At 34.6% G+C, this 16,873-nt stretch overlaps 2 protein-coding genes across 2 annotated transcripts; one reads left to right on the forward strand and one right to left on the reverse strand.

Moving 5' to 3' along the window:
* The first annotated feature begins 1,574 nt into the window (after nt 1–1,574).
* Nucleotides 1,575–6,709, forward strand: LOC125478783 (disease resistance protein RPV1-like). Its single transcript, XM_048587401.1, has 3 exons — nt 1,575–3,243; nt 6,112–6,433; nt 6,525–6,709. Exons 1-3 carry the CDS (start codon nt 2,726–2,728, stop codon nt 6,678–6,680), a joined length of 996 nt encoding a protein of 331 aa, XP_048443358.1. The 5' UTR covers nt 1,575–2,725; the 3' UTR covers nt 6,681–6,709.
* A 4,804-nt stretch (nt 6,710–11,513) lies between these two features.
* LOC125478775 (uncharacterized mitochondrial protein AtMg00810-like) lies at nt 11,514–12,107 on the reverse strand. The gene has a single exon (XM_048587348.1). It carries the CDS (start codon nt 12,105–12,107, stop codon nt 11,514–11,516), a length of 594 nt encoding a protein of 197 aa, XP_048443305.1.
* Between the last annotated feature and the right edge of the window lie 4,766 nt (nt 12,108–16,873).

The raw sequence follows: 16,873 nt of genomic DNA on the forward strand, positions 1-16,873 counted from the left end.
GCTTTAGGACCACACAAAACACTACTTTTAATCTTAGTCACTCATCAACCTAAATACATGGATCAAATACCACATGGCACTCATGGCCTTACATCATTTAACCTTACACTTGGCAGATATGCTCAAGTGAATACACACATTAAAATTCATCTTATTTCTAATACTTAATCAGCTAGAGACTTATAATTCAACAAAGGCAAGGTTAAAAGCATAGAAATCCCTTAAACCAAGACCTCTTTCGTGTTTAGGCTTGCATAAGTGACGCCAATTGAGCTAATGGATTTTCCGCTTGCCCGGATCACCGCTCTACCAAAATTTTGCAATCATCATGTTTAATTCTTCACATAAGAATTTGGGAAGAAGAAAACATTGCATAGAATACATAGGCAAGGCTTGTGCCACTATTTTCACTAACAATTCTCGTCCCACGCAACTCAATAAGCCACCACACCAAGTTTGTAGTTTTTTTCCAAAGCCGATCTTCACATACGATAAAGTTTCCTTCTTGACTTCCTGACTAGCACTGGTAATCCCAAATACTTATCATGAAGGTCCAATCTCCTCACACCAAGACAGTCAGAAAGTAGTTGCTTTCATAATTTGTGAGATTGGGACTAAAAGAGACACAACTCTTTTCAAAGTTCACTGCTTGTCCGGATGCTAATTCATACGTACGCAATACCTTCCTAATATTCTAGCACTCATTGAGCGTACCCCCGAGCGAAAAGAAAGCTGTCATTTGCAAAGAACAGATGATGAATACTCGGAGCTGGGCAACACACCTTGATACCTTGCAGATCCCCATTGGATTTTGCCTACGTAAGGAGAGCCGAGAGGACCTCGGCACATGTAACAAATAAATAGGGGCATAAAGGATCCCCTTGTCGAATTCCCCTTATGGGATGCACATACCCTACCAGATCGCCATTCAACTTTAGGGAGACTAAATTTTTAGACTAAATGTTATAAACTAAATGACATGAAAGTTAATGATTGGAGTATTACTTAAACGTTGATAAACGTGCTTATTTCCTATTGATGACACATCATTTAGTTTGCAAATTTTAATCTATAAATTTAGTCTCCCTAGCATTACTTTGAGTAATGCTAGAGAGACTAAATTTATAGATAAAGTTTTAGAAACTAAAGGACATGAAAGTTGTTAATTGGTTTATTACCTAAATGTTGATAAACGTGCTCATACATGTTGGTGAATTACCTAATGTCCACCTTCAATGCCATAAGCCCATTCAACCCCGATGACCGTTTAATCATTTAATGAGCAAATTTCGCAGCAACTAAATAATTATCAGAAATCAACCGCTCCGGAATAAAAGCAATCTGGGTGGGAGATATGATATGGGGAAGAATTAGCTTCAGTCTATTTGTTAATACCTTCGCCATAATTTTATAAAGAACATTACACAGGCTTATAGGGTTGTGTCAACTTCCTTAGGATTTGCCCTAATAAAACCATAGCACGGATTCCATTGCACACATCAGGACCTACAATCCCCCAGTGTTTTTGATAAAACCCGGGAGACATACCATCGAGTTCAGGTGCTTTGGTGGAATGCATTTGGAAGACTGCATATTTCTCATCCGTGATAGGCCTCCCAAGGTCGTTGTTCATCTCCTCTATTACCGAAGGTGTGATATTACATAAAATATCTTCGAAATTAGCAGCACCATTGGAAGTAAATAAGGTGGAAAAATAGGATACCACCACATCTTCCATTTCCTTACGGTCTTCATGCCATACCCAACCATCATCCATAAGACTATGCAGCCAATTCCTCTTTTGTCTTCTATTTGAATTTTGGTGGAAATATTTGGTGTTGCAATTGCCAAGTTTGACCCAATTTTCTTTTGCTCTGTCTCCAAAATAGCTCCTCTTGCTCAAGAAAATTATTTAGTCTTCCAATTAGCTCCTTCTTTTGCTCAATCGATCTTCGATAAACGGTTGATCCAAAATAGTTGTAAGTTTATCCTTGACTTCCCTAATTGCCCACGGCCCAGTCCTGGCAAGTAATTCGCTTGTATTAAAACAACTATAAATAATAGTTCAGTAAAGACTATGATAAAAACCAAGTTAGGCTAAGCCACACAATTGAATGCATAATAATGTGGATCAAACTCGCTATCTATGAATCGAATTTCTCTTTAAACCCTTACAACCTCTCTCTACCTTCAATTTTGCAGAACCTATCCATGTAGCACTGCCTCATGCCCAATATCTGCATTTACAGGCAAGGCAACCCCAAATTATTTCAGAAATCAAACCCACAACAGAACTTCAAAAGGTCCTCCTTGAAAATTTTGAATTCTTACAACTTAATGTCATTTTGAGAGCTGGAAGATCTACGGTTCTATGGGTTTAAAATTTCTTCGAATTTTTAGCTCTTTAAAAATAGAGATTTCTGCTATTTTTAATTTTCCTTCTTTTTTTTTAAATTTTTCTATCAATTGCTTCAATGAATTTTTATTTGATCTTTTTCCTAAAGTTTCGCATATTGTGAAAGACGTCAAGGAAGCGCATATTGTGAAAGCCGGCCACATTATTATAATTTCCTTGACTTCAGGTCAGCGTGGAATGCAAGGAAGCTGCTTTGCATATTGTGAAGTCGAGAAAAGAGGCCTTGTCGTAAGTTCATAACACACGAGGTGGATCAGTCTTTGACATTTAATCTCTCAGCATCTCATCCTTTTTAGTAATTGAACGATCATGGATTCAACGACCAGTGAAGGAGCCTCTTCCTCTTCCTCTTCGTCTACTTCTTACACCCATTCATGGACATATGATGTCTTCCTCAGTTTTAGAGGAGAGGATACCCGCTACAATTTTGTAGGTCATCTGTTCAACAATTTGGTTCAGAAGGGAATCAAAACCTTCATGGACGATGAGGCGCTTAAAAGAGGAGAGGAAATATCGTTGGGGCTTCTCAAAGCAATTGAGGATTCGAGGATTTCTGTTGTTGTCTTCTCTGAAAACTACGCTTCCTCGCAGTGGTGCTTAGATGAACTCGTTCACATCTTTCACTGTAAAGAACAACTGCAGCAGATGGTTTTTCCAGTTTTTTACAAGTTGGATCCATCGGATGTGAGGAACCAAAGAGAGAGTTTCGGTAAGGCACTTGCTGACCATGAAAGCAAACTCAAAGATAACATGGACAAGGTGTTGAGATGGAGAGAAACTCTTACAAAAGCAGCAAATTTGTCTGGCTGGTCATTCCTGGCCGACGGGTATTTTTCTGATCTCTATGTACTTGCAAACCTATCATTCAAATGTAAAATAAGCTTATTATTTGCTTCAATTCATAAGCATAATATCAAGGCTTTTTAGCCAAAATGGTTTTTTTAAGATGAGCATAATTCTTTATTTGGTTCTTAAATTTAAAATCGATAGAAGTGGTTCTTGAGATTGTCCATCATCAATCATGTTGGTTATTACGTAGTAAAAAAAATCTTTGTTAAATTGAGTGTATTTTTGTCAAATCAATCACTCCACTTGAATTGGTGGTTTCTTCAATTTAGCTGAGATTTTTCACAGAATGATCAAAATGATTGATGATGGACACTCTCATCAACCACTTCTATCAATTTTAAATTTTGGTACACTGAAGAGTTATAACAATTTTAGCAACTATTTTAGTTAAAAAGACTAACATAAATATATAACATTTGAGAAATGCTAAGGAGAACCTCTCAAAGTGGAACTTTCCATGAGCTCTCTCACACCTCATAGTTTAGTGTTAGTTCCTTTGCCAACATTAAAAAACATTGTAGCAAAAATCAGGTGGCAAAAAGTTCATGGAGAATCTCGCTTTTGAAATATTATCCTTAGCATCTTTCATAATATTTTGATATTATTCCATCACAATATTATAGGAAAACTTGTTTAAGTTATTCATTATTAGTATATGAAGCAAACACATATTGGAGAATATGATCCCACATCAGTAATATGATAAAATAATATACAACAAATATATGAGAGTTTGTACTCTTAATATTAGCGAGAATTTTTGTGGTAAAATCTAATACCGAGTAATAGGAGATTAAATTGAGACAATATCGGTAATGCTAATGGTGAATCATGTTCAGCCTATAAAATTTATCAACACATAGCTAAATGCCATTCATCTATACTTAATATATAATGCCAACAACCAATTTGAGGTCATGGGCTTCACCAAAAAGAATGGGACACAAATGACCCCCCAAATAAAAAAGTTCAAAACCAGCTGAAATGAATGCATAAAATAGTTCAGGAGTAATTTTGTCATAAAAAAAATATTTAATTTTTTTAGGGGTCTTTAGAAAAAGGCCCTTGAAACTCTTATTTTCCAAACAAAAATCCACATAATATTAAACTTCCAAATAAAACCCAAATTTCAAATAGAGTACCATGTAGACAAATATGTAACCAATTATCATCACATATTTACAACTTATGCCACAAAACTCTAGTTATGTCAATAAATATTATCACCCACCCTAATTATGATTAGCAATTAACCCCATATGAAAATTTTACCTTTCTTGTATGATAAATATTAGAAATATATATATATATATATATATATATATATTTAGCTATGTTCATAAACAATTTATGGGCACATTTTTTGTTTGGAAAGAAAAGTCCTTTGTACAATCAGTTATTTTGCATCAAATAATAATATTGTTTTATAAAACAACAAAAAACCAATTAATATTCTTTTATGTTGTAGGTAAATTATTTTACCTAGATTATTACATACATTAGGCATTTTTTGTTTGTTATCATATATGCTTGTTAAAAATAATTTATCTATATTTATATTTAAAATATAACTAAATTAATTTTGAATCAAATAGTATTTATTTTGTAGGTAAATTAAAATAGCAGTTCCATTATTTTGGGAAAGTTAAACAGTGCATAAATAATTTCGTAAAAATTAAACCAAGACAAATTATCTCCATTAAAATAAAACAGTACATATTCGACAAAAACAAAAATAAATAAATAAATAAATAAAATAAAATAGTAGATACATTATTTTCTTATAAGATTAAACAATAGGTAAATTATATTGTAGGTACATTATGTTTGTAATATAAAAAAAGAATTGAAATTCATAAACAAAAAGTAGTAGATATATTAATTTTTAATCAAATTTCCTTTATTTGTTGGTGAATTATTTTCATGCATTATTATATATATTGGGCATATTTTACTACTAATATATATATGTGTGGAAAATTTTACCTATATTATCATATAAAATATAGATAAATTTATTTTGAATCAAATAACATTTTTTATTCTATAATTAATTTAATTTTTTTTTTTTTTGAGTTGAAATGATAGCGACTTTATTAATGTCAAGAAGACGACATACAATAATGCAAGAGGGTACCCTGGAGTAAATTATTTTGCATGTATCATTATATATATAGGGCAAATTTATTACTAATGCACATGTCCAAATAATTTACTTATATTTTTTAAATATAGGTAAATTATTTTATAGTGCTCTTCCAAATTTTCATTTGGTAAGAAAATGAAAAGATTAAATTAAAATTGTCTAAATTTATGCAAATTTAAAAAACAATTACAAACTCTTAAGGAAAGTATAACATTGTTAGTTCTTTTTTTCCTTAACATACAATTTGTTTTGATATATTAATGCAATGATTACATTAATACATTTCTTTTTATTAATTTCTCCCTTCAAATCTGCATAGAATTAAATGTCTACATCAAAACGGTAATTAGGGGTATTTTAGGCATCTAAAAATGAAAAATGTGTAAAGGCAAACAAAATTAATGAATTTACTTATGTGGAGCCTAGTCATTGGGTTTTATTCAGATAAAAAGACTATGTCGGGTTTTATGTAAAGAAACTTGAGTTTCAGGGGCTAAAGTCATATTTTCAGTTTTTTTTATGACGTAGAATATTCAAATGTTTCTTCTAGCATAGTCTAATATTATTAATTTAGTCCAAATGTTTGACTTTCTTTTTCTTGAGTAGAGTTGTCACTTGAAATATTGATTACATGGAACATCCACGGATTTCTTCAGTTTAATTATAATAATATTCTTTTTTTATGCTTTTAAACTTGTAGGCATGAATATAAATTTATTCAAAAAATTGTTGAAGAGATTTCGGTCCAGGTTTTAGAGAGTACCCATTTGAATGTGGCAAAGTACCCAGTTGGAATAGAGTCACGTGTCAAACAATCCAGTTCGGTTTTTTTGGATCCTCCTGTCCTCGATCGCAAGCAATTAGCCCTCCAACGCCGTCAAGGACAAACCGAAGATCAAAAGCGCCACCAGCACCATTTCCTCTCCAGTCTCTCCCCCTCAAACCGTTCCTCTGACGCCGCACCGCCCGCAACCACCGCCAATTCTGATCAAGACCGAGATCGAGATCGCAGTCCTTCAATGGTGCTGCTTCCGCCCTTGCTTTCTTAGCTGGAAGATTTGTAGGATTCGCTTTTTTATGTATGCTGTGTTACTGATTGGTTTGGCGATGCAGGCACAAGATTGCAGGCAGCTGGAAACTCAGATGAGGAGGAAGGTGTGGTTGCAGAACGGGAAGAAGAAGAATCTGATAGTTTTGGGATTCACCGCTTTGTTTCTCATCATCGTACTATTTATAGTAGTGGTGAGAAGTAGATACGCGCCCGCTTAGGCTATGGAGGTCGCCAAAAAATAACAATACTTAACTACTTAAAATATGAGTAGGAATTTCTATTTAAATTTTTTCAAAATTATTCATTGTTAATTTATAGAATTTCATGTTTATAATTAGAATTATTCAAATTATAAATCACTTTATAATCTTCTACTCATCTTTGAGTAGTCAAGTATTGTTTGAAAAAAAAAAAGAATAATTTTTATTTTGCATTTCATTTTTTTAATGAAATGGAAGGGACTTTTGAATACTTCAATGAACATTTATTATATGGTTGTTCACTATGTTTTCCGTATGTTTAATACTTTAAAATTTATATCATTTTAATTTGCAATATATGTATCTCAATACAATTATGTATTTTGAAACAGGCCCGTTATGTACTATTGGCTTGGTAATTTAAATCAAATCCACACCATCTCAAAAAAATTCCAATCCATGTCAATACATTTGGGTCAAAAGTTGGAGTTGCAAAGGACAGCAAAGACTATATTTTGGCCATGTGGGTCTCAAATGTTTTTAGCCTAGCCTTCTATTGGAAATGAATTTTGTGTCAAAAACGAGTTATGTTTTGATTTATAACCTTTTGATCAGCTCGGTGGGAGATGGTCTTAGCTTTGGTTATTTTAGGCTCACATCATCGTATTATTTATACTGTGTTTGGTACTGAACCGGATAAGAAAATGGAAGGAAAAAAATTTGACAAATCTTTGTTTGTTTGATGAACTTTTCTCATATTTATACGTATTGAAAACCACACAAATTTTCAAATAACAAAGAAAAATAATAAATTCCATACATCAAATTCAAAATATTTTCCAATAACATAAAAGAAGGTTCACAAAACACAACTACAGTCATTACATTTCAAATTAATAGCTGTTTCAAATTGAGCCATTGTTCCGGGTTTGAAACAACCATTATCACATCGTAAATTCTTAACAACTGCCTCCTTAAGTATGGACAGCAATGCATCTTCTTCGTATTGTTTCCAAACTCTTCTACTTACTTTTGGTTTACTACTTTGTTCACTTTCCATTCCAATAATTACATACACAATAAGATAGTATACAATCAATTGTGCATATAATTAATAGAAAGTGATAAAAACGATAAGCAAATCATCACACAGGGAACATCCCTGAGGTAGACCTGGCATTCCTGTCGTGTTTTCCGTGTTCATGTCGTTTTCGTGTCATATCCGATATCTCAACGGATCGTGTCGTGTAACACCCATTAAAATAAACGAGTAAATCGACCCAATAATATTAACAGGTAATATGACCCGACCATTTACCCGTTAAGGAAAATATATTTTAAACCAATAAATATCAAATGAAAAACATAATACTAAATAAATATATACATATCATATTGTCACATCCTACTATGATTCTTTTCCCTGATAGTTCTCATTTACACCTTTCCTGGAATTATACAACTAATTTTTTTCCCTAATAATCCTCATTTGTAACTTGGGCATATCAATTAGAGTAGTTAAAATTATAACAAACAAGGATAAAGAGCTCATTTTATTGAGTGTACCAACATCAACAAAAACACTATAAAACAATAGTGGAGCATAATTGAGATTTCGCTTGTCAAAACAAAAGCAAAATAAAACAAACTTACAATAATTCAGTCTTCAATCATGAGGTAAGAACCAAATCTCAATGTGATTTTTCTGCAATTTCCTAAAAAATACAAATAAAAGTAAATCCCCTAGTCAGAAAAGTAACCAACCTGCGAGCTTTCTAAGAAACTCCGATGACAAAATCAACATCATATTATTAGATAATACATTACACTGATTATAAAGCTTTCTAAGAAACTCCGATTAAAATATGATATTGAAACCTGCAAAGGACCCTGTAGAACAATGCCAATAACATGATTAAAATATGATATTGAAACCTGCAAAGAGATTGCTTAACAACTAATGGCAGAGAAGAAGGGAAGGGGTTAAGAGTATGTGGGCTTCTGAGAGAACATGGAATTGGAAATAGGGGCGGAGAGGCTAATCAAACCTAAACAAAACTTTGAAGACCCCACAGGGTTGGTCTCAGTCTCCTCCGCTTGTAGATCCGACACCATCAATTTTTTCCCCAGTTTTTGCCATTGTATATCCCAGATATCCAGCCAAAACCCACACGTACCTGGCATAACGACAGAGCCCCACCGTTAGTCACCGTTGGATAAGCTCGGGCAGTCACGCAGCGGCAGTCAAGAATCTCTCCTACACTCACCAGCGTTCATCATTGCTTGGTTAGAGAAGCTCACTGCTACTTTTGGTCGTCGTTGGGACTGAAACTTATTCTGGCCTTGTCGCGCAGCCCCTCCTTGGTCACCACTGGAGAAGCTCAGGTCACCGGTGGTCGCCGTTTCTCAGTGAGAGCAGCTCGCCGTTGCTCGTCGTCGGTCGTCGTTGGGACTTGAGACCTCCACAGGCCTTGTCGCGCACGCGGCGCCTTTCGCACGCACGCTGAACCCTCCTTTCTCGAAAGGGATTAGCGCTTTAGTTTTGACCAAATAGTTAAATTGGATAATAATGGAATAGAGAAGAGGTTTTTCGTCTAGAAAAGTTCTAATAATATAAGTGAAATAGAATTCAACGGTACATATTTATTTTCATTTATCTTACGGCTGTTATTTAAGTAGAGTCTTTAATTATTTTTTAATTAATGTAGAAGTGTAAAAAATATAGAAAAAAAATATAAACGCTCGTAATGACAAGCTTTACAACGTTCGTGAAGAGCTTAACTTCGAAATTTGCCACTATAATCATATAAATCATAGATCAAAATTTAACTGTTGATTGTTGTTTACATTTACGCTTCATTTTTCTCATCAAATTTTGTTTTTTCGGATTTTCATTTTTGAAAACATGATCTATTAGAGGATGCATGAAGATGAATGGTTTAGATCGTTGATATTATGTTAAGAGTGTTATGGTTGGTGAAAATATTGCTTGATGCTTATAAAGTTTCTACAAACTATATGACATCGACTCATTTTTCAATTAACCGTAAATATCGAAACGTGATATCAAAGATTTGAACCGTTCATCTTCTTACATCCGCCAGATGATCATGTTTTCAAAAAAGAAAATTTTAAAAATGAAATTCAGTAAGAAAAATAAAATGTAAATGACAATAGACGGTTAAATATAAATTTCAGGTTTATGGATTATAATGTTGGATTTCGAAGCTGACCTCTTCATAAAAGTTGTAAAGCTTGTCACTCACTATGAGTGATTGTATAACCTTTTCTTTTTTTTTTTTTCATTTTTTACACTTCTACAATAATTATTATTAATTTTATTAATTTTACCCTCAAATAAAAAACATTATTCATGAGGGTTTGGAGGATTTTAAAAATCTAAACGATAATATAAGTGTAACCATTATCTACTTGTAGAGGAATAATGATGAATCACGAGTGTTTATATATTCTTTCACATTTTTCATACTTGTATGTATGTTTTCTTAGTTCTTGCCTATACAAATACTATACTAGTTTATTTTAATTTTGGACAGCAACATGTTAAGTAAAATTTATCCTAGTATAAAGAACTCTCATATAAAAATAAATAACGACTAAAACTTTTTTTTTTTTCAACTTATATAGAATAATAATACAAAACTATATATTTAATATAGAATATATTGTATATATTAATATGGCTATTGTATTTTATAATAAATCTTTTAGTAATTAACCTTTAAAATTATTATAATAATTTTTTTCTTAATAGGTCGAAACGGGTTATCCGCATGTATACCCGTTAAGAACCTGTTATTAACGGGTTCTTAACGGGTCACCCGATAATGACCCGATTAGTTATCGTGTTGACCCGAAACACGTTATTTTCGTGTCGTGTTAGAAACTGCCGGGACTACCCTGAGGACCTTCAGATGCTTCTTCATCAGCACCAACATTGACAGTAGTGGGTTGAGTAATTTTTGTTTTTGTCCATCTTCTGCATTCGATGGACCAGATTTAAGGTTGACATTTCAAACTCTGTAGCTCTGGCAAGAACACAAGGTCTAGAACATATAAGCATCATTTAATGGCAATCAATTGAGGCTAACGGGACCTCAACCAAGGTTAATATTGTAGGGTGTAGGATCATAATCCAACGGTTAATAGGTATACACAATTAATTTAAGGATTGTTTGGAAAATAAATAAGATTAGGATTTAGTTAATAGTAATAGCTTGTACCCCAAATAAAGTTAATATATTCCGGATTTTCTTGGGGAATAAGGGCTCATAATTCTATCCTATTTGGAATGAGATTTGGTGTATCCATTATTCTTGGACTGCAAGGATTCCTAATGATATTATTATGGGAAGATTCGTCAAGGTTAAGTCCATACAAATACAAGGCTAAGGTCTCTACTCACAACACAGAGAAACATATATGAATGCCCCATTAGTTCGAGTATGAAGGAGTGTTGAGTGTGCAGAAAACTTTGGTCAACTAACATATTATTGCGCAGGATTCCAATACGATTTCCACAATAAGGAGAAGTACATGGTTCAGCCTATTCCGCATAAAGATGGTTCATCTTTCCTACATGCCATATTTGAGTACTTTATCAATTGAGCATAATTTATGGATTCTTTCAAGTTAGTGTTTTAAGTTTCTCCCTAGAATTTTAAAATCAAGTTTGTGAAAAAAAAAGATGCATAATTGAAATTTTCTAGATTTTATTGGGATTGTCCAGTTTTCAATCCTATAATTGTTCCATGGTTGTTTTCGAATTTGTATGCATGACAGTATTCTCATGTTTTAACACTCGTGCCATACATGATTAATAGTATTTGGTTAAGTTCTTGTAAAGACAATTGCCTTTTCAGTTGTTTGGTACATACTATTTGGAAGTAATGATTGAAAGAATTGACATGGAGGTGTAAGCAAACCAACACCAAAATCTTTCAAAATATTTCGTACCCAAGCAACATTCGCTATAGTGTGAGCTAATGCTTTATACTCAACTTCTGTAGAGCTTTTGGAAACTGAATTCTGTCGTTTTGACTGCCAAGATATCGGATTGTTTCCCAAGAATACAGCATAACCAGTAACTGATCGTCTAGTATTGAGATCAGCTGCCCAGTCCGAGTCTAAAAATGCATTAAGATCAAGCACCATGTCTGAGGAATATAGAACGCCATGGTGAATTGTACCCTGAAGATATCGCAGTATTCGTTTGACAAATGCAAAATGTACTTCTGTTGGTGAAGAGATAAACTGATAGACTGAGTTAACTGCATATGCAATATCCAACCTTGTGAAGGTCAAATACTGCAATGAACCAACCAGGCTTCTATACATTGTGGGATCGGTCAAAATAATACATTCTGCATCAAGTAACTGCTGATGTGGCTTACATGGAGTTGTTGCAGATTTACAAGAATCCATTCCTGCCTTGTGAATCAAATCTTTAATTTATTTGGACTGATTCACAAATATGTCCCCACTGGTTTTGTAGTGAACTTGCAATCCCAAGAAATAGGTCAGTTTGTCTATAACTTTAAGCTCAAACACAACAGATGATGAAGTTTATCTGTGAGAATGATGTCATCCACATAGAGTAATAGAATTGTCATATCTAGGCCATCTGTTTTAACAAATAAACTTGTATTAGATGATGAAGCAACAAACTGTAGAGCTGTCAAATAACTAGTGAACTTAGAATTCCATGCCCGTGGGGCTTGCTTTAATCCATACAAGGATTTAATTAACTTGCACACATATGTAGGATGAGATGCATCTACAAATCCCTTAGGTTGTTTCATAAACACCTCCTCTTGTAAATCACCATGTAGAAATGCATTTTTGATATCAAGTTGTCTAAGATCCCAATGCTTTATTCCTGCCAAAGCTAGAATCATTCAAACAGTTGTATGCCTTACCACGGGGCTAAAAGTGTCTAAATAATCAATACCATGCTCATGTGAGAACCTTTGAGCCACTAATCGTGCCTTATATCTTGCAATACTCCCATCTGGATTCTTTTTAACCTTGTATACCCATTTACTAACAACTATTGCCCTATCTTTTGGAGGTGGTACCAAAGTCCAAATTCCTTGTTCTCTAAGTGAATCATATTCCTCTTGCATTGCTGCCTGCCATTGAGGCAATGTTGCAGCTTTTCTAAACGATGAGGGCTCTGAAGCATTAACAATCTCAGACAGAAAGGAAAAGCCCCTAACAAATGGTTCATCCTCAGTTAATTGAAGAGAATTTAGTTTAGGACAAGATGCAAGTAATGTTGCATAATTCTTTCTAGGCATAGTACCACTCTTTAATCTGGTTGTCATAGAGTGTGTAGATAACCCATTGTCTGTAGATGAATCAGATTGCATAGAGATATGAAGAATTACCTCGAGTTGTGTGGGTGAATGGACATGCAACATTAATGATGTACCAGAGTGATGATGCTGTTGTAATTTTGCATTAACATTTGAATTATACTGCTGTGAATCTGAAATCCCTTCAGTACCATTGGAACACACAGTTGTATTGCTTGAATCAGTAGTGGCCACTGTATAAACCACCTGTGAACTTTGGTTAGTGCTTGCCGAGTTTCCAAGTGTATCAGGTAAGCGAATTACAACATGAAACTGATGTGCTGATTTATGATTTGATATACTCCTGGAAACAGACTGATATAAAACATGTAAAGGATATACCTTTTCATCATGTATTACATGCCTAGAGACAACAAACATTTTGGATTTAATATCATAACAGATGACCCCCTTATATCCCATAACAAAACCTATAAACACACATTGAATGGCTCTAGGTTGTAGTTTATTTGCATTAAAGGGCCTCAATAATGGATACACAGCAGTTCCAAAAATTTTGAGATTATGCACTTCTGGATTCTGTCCAAAAAGAACCTGATAAGGTGATTTCAACTCTAAACCTTTACAGGGCATTCTATTAATTAGAAAAGCTGCATGTGAACATGAGTGGTACCAGAAAGAGATTGGAATGTTTGCTTCTATCATCAAAGTCAAAGCTATCTCAACTAAGTGTCTATGTTTCCTTTCAGCAACCTCATTTTGCTGAGAGGTATGAGGACATGACACTTGATGAGTAATTCCTTGATCTGGCAGAAAATTCTTGAACATGTTACTCATATATTCCCCTCCACCATCAGATTGCAGACATTTAATAGTGGTATTAAACTGATTAAACACAAAATTGTAGAACTTGACAAATACTGAGAAGGTATCTGATTTATTCGTCATAGGGTAAATCCATACAATCCTAGAGAAATCATCTATAAAGCTAATGTAATACCTATAGCCTTCTATAGATTTCTGAGGTGAAGGACCTCAGACATCTGAATGTATCTTTTGAAATGCAGATTTTGATCTCTCTTGGTTTACATGGAAAGGCAGTTTGCTCATCTTGCTTTGAATACATGCTGAACATATAGAAGGAGATAAATCAACACTAACTGGTAATTGTGCACTCTGTAACATGACGCTTAATACTTCTTCTGCAGGATGTCCCAGTCTCCTATGCCATACTGATGTCTTTATTTTCTTCCCTAAGAACGCAGCACACTTTCCCAACTTTGCAGCAAATGAATGAGAAAACACACTGACTGGTATCTTGAACAGCTCACCATCATCACTCTTTCCCTGGTACAAAATCACTCTTGTTGCCTTGTCCTGTATAAAGAAGATCAAATCATCATAGACAAACCAATAACCATTATCTCGACATAACTTTTTAACTAATAACAAATTCATAGTTATTTTGGGAACATGTAATACATTATGCAGAATACGATCATTAGATGATGTTCGTATAATCGAAGATCCAATATGTTGAACTTGCAAACCTTCACCATTACCAACAGTGATCTTAGCATCACCATTATAAGGAGTAGCCTGATTGATGATATCAAGATTAGCTGTCATGTGGTAAGTGGCTCCTGTGTCCACTACCCATATATCATCTGTAGAAAAATCATGAACAGTTGAATTGGGACCAATACCATTCGATCCGTGAGCAGTCATACCAGCAAGTGATGACGGTGATAGGGGATTCCCTTGATATGAGTGGTTGTTTCTGTGGTAGCAATCCAGTGCTATGTGCCCATTTTTTTCCACAAATTTGACACACATTCCCATTTCCAAATGATTGATTCTGATGTTGAGTACTTCTGTAATAGCAATTAAAGGCAATGTGCCCTCTTCTAGAACATATCTAACATTCTGGTGACACTGGTGACCTGTAATTTGTATTACCCTGCCAACTACTACCGTGTCTTGAACCATTTCCAGAAAAAGATCCATTTGAACCATTCCCACCAAAACTGGTTTGAGAGCCTCTAGTATTTGAATTATCTCCTCTGTCAAAAGTAGAACTTCCTGTCTTATCCCCAAAATTAGAACGGAAATTGTTGTTGTGATGTCCACAGTACCCTCTATTATTGTAGTTGTCGTAATTATTTCGCTGCTGTGGCTGAAATGATTTTCCCCCATTTCCAACATAACCAGATCCTCCATCAAAGTATACTTCTCCCTGTGATATGTTAGAATTAGTGCTCTCTCCGTGTTCATACCCTTGAGAGCCTTCTTGATATCGTGAATTGTTAGACTCATCTTGAACACACATAGCTGACACAGTGGATGACAGACTTGTAATCTTGGATTCTATGTAAGCCTCAGCACCAAGAAGCTATGCTCGAAAATCTTTTAGAGAAATTGACGTATCCCTAGCCAACAACACTGTTTTAATAACCAAGGGAGATGAAAACCACTAATCGTGCCTTATATCTTGCAATACTCCCATCTGGATTCTTTTTAACCTTGTATACCCATTTACTCCCAACTATTGCCCTATTTTCTGGAGGTGGTACTAAAGTCCAAGTTCCTTGTCCTCTAAGTGAATCATATTCCTCTTGCATTGCTGCCTGCCATTGAGGCAATGTTGCAGCTATACTAAATGATGAGGGCTCTGAAGCATCAACAATCTCAGACAGAAAGGAAAAGCCCCCAACAAATGGTTCATCCTCAGTTAATTGAAGAGAATTTAGTTCAGGGCAAGATGCAATTAATGCTGCATAATTCTTTCTAGGCATAGTACCACTCTTTAATCTGGTTGTCATAAAGTGTGTAGATGGCCCATTGTCTGTAGATGGATCAGATTGCATAAAGATGGGAAGACTTACCTCAAGTTGTGTGGGTGAATGGATAGGCAACATTGATGATGTACCAGAGTGATGATGGAATGAGTGATATGCTGTTGTAATTCTGGAAATACTGCATTAACATTTGAACTATACTACTGTGAATCTGAAATCCCCTAAGTACCATGACATCCACTTTGACTTATCTGTTTTAATCTAGTATTTGTGAATCTTGGATTTATCCCTGTTGTCTATTACAATTTTCATTTCACAATCTTCAATTCACAATCTTTAATCCACAGACCTTATGAAATTTCATCGACTTTCACACAATTTCTCAGAAATTTTTTACGGAAACTCCCTACAGCAATTTATCAAACACCAACGGTGCATAAAAGTTCAAGAATCACCTGAGAAATCAGCAACCATGAATCGAAACCCCAATCTTGAATCAATAACCGTAGATGAAGAAAACCCAAATCAAGAAACCCAAACAAGGATCTTCAGTCTTTATGCTTCAGCGGAAGAAAAACGGCACCAAGGATCAACCTGGCTCTGATACCATGATAACCAAACCAAAGGAATTGAAATGAAGTACTAAGATTACAGAGAAGTAAGCAGAGAAAGATGAATGTTCAAGAGAGAGAGAGAGAGAGAGAGAGAGAGAGAGAGAGAGAGAGAGAGAGAGAGGGAGGGGTTGGTGGGGGGGGGGGGGGGGGGGGGGTGTGGGGGGTTGGTGTTTGAAGAATCTAATCTTTGTATTATCTTTAGAACACACAAAATGAATTACAATATGTTCTTTTATATCCCAAGTCCGTCGGCTACAAGGTTAACTAATTCTTCAACAACCTTCTAACAATTCTAACAAACACTGCTGACATGGCTGTGCTAATATGGCTGGCTGATGTGCCATCCCAACATTACTAAGTTGTGAAGGTTTTTATGCAGCCGTTAGTTAGTTTAGTTTGTAATTCATGAAAATAAGGGAGCAACAAAACTTACTAGTTGCATTAAGGTATTGATTTAATCT

The sequence above is a fragment of a genome, unplaced genomic scaffold (assembly GCF_019419815.1).
Source record: "Pyrus x bretschneideri cultivar Hongxiangsu unplaced genomic scaffold, Pyrus_bretschneideri_v1 Contig265, whole genome shotgun sequence".
Taxonomy (NCBI): domain Eukaryota; kingdom Viridiplantae; phylum Streptophyta; class Magnoliopsida; order Rosales; family Rosaceae; genus Pyrus; species Pyrus x bretschneideri.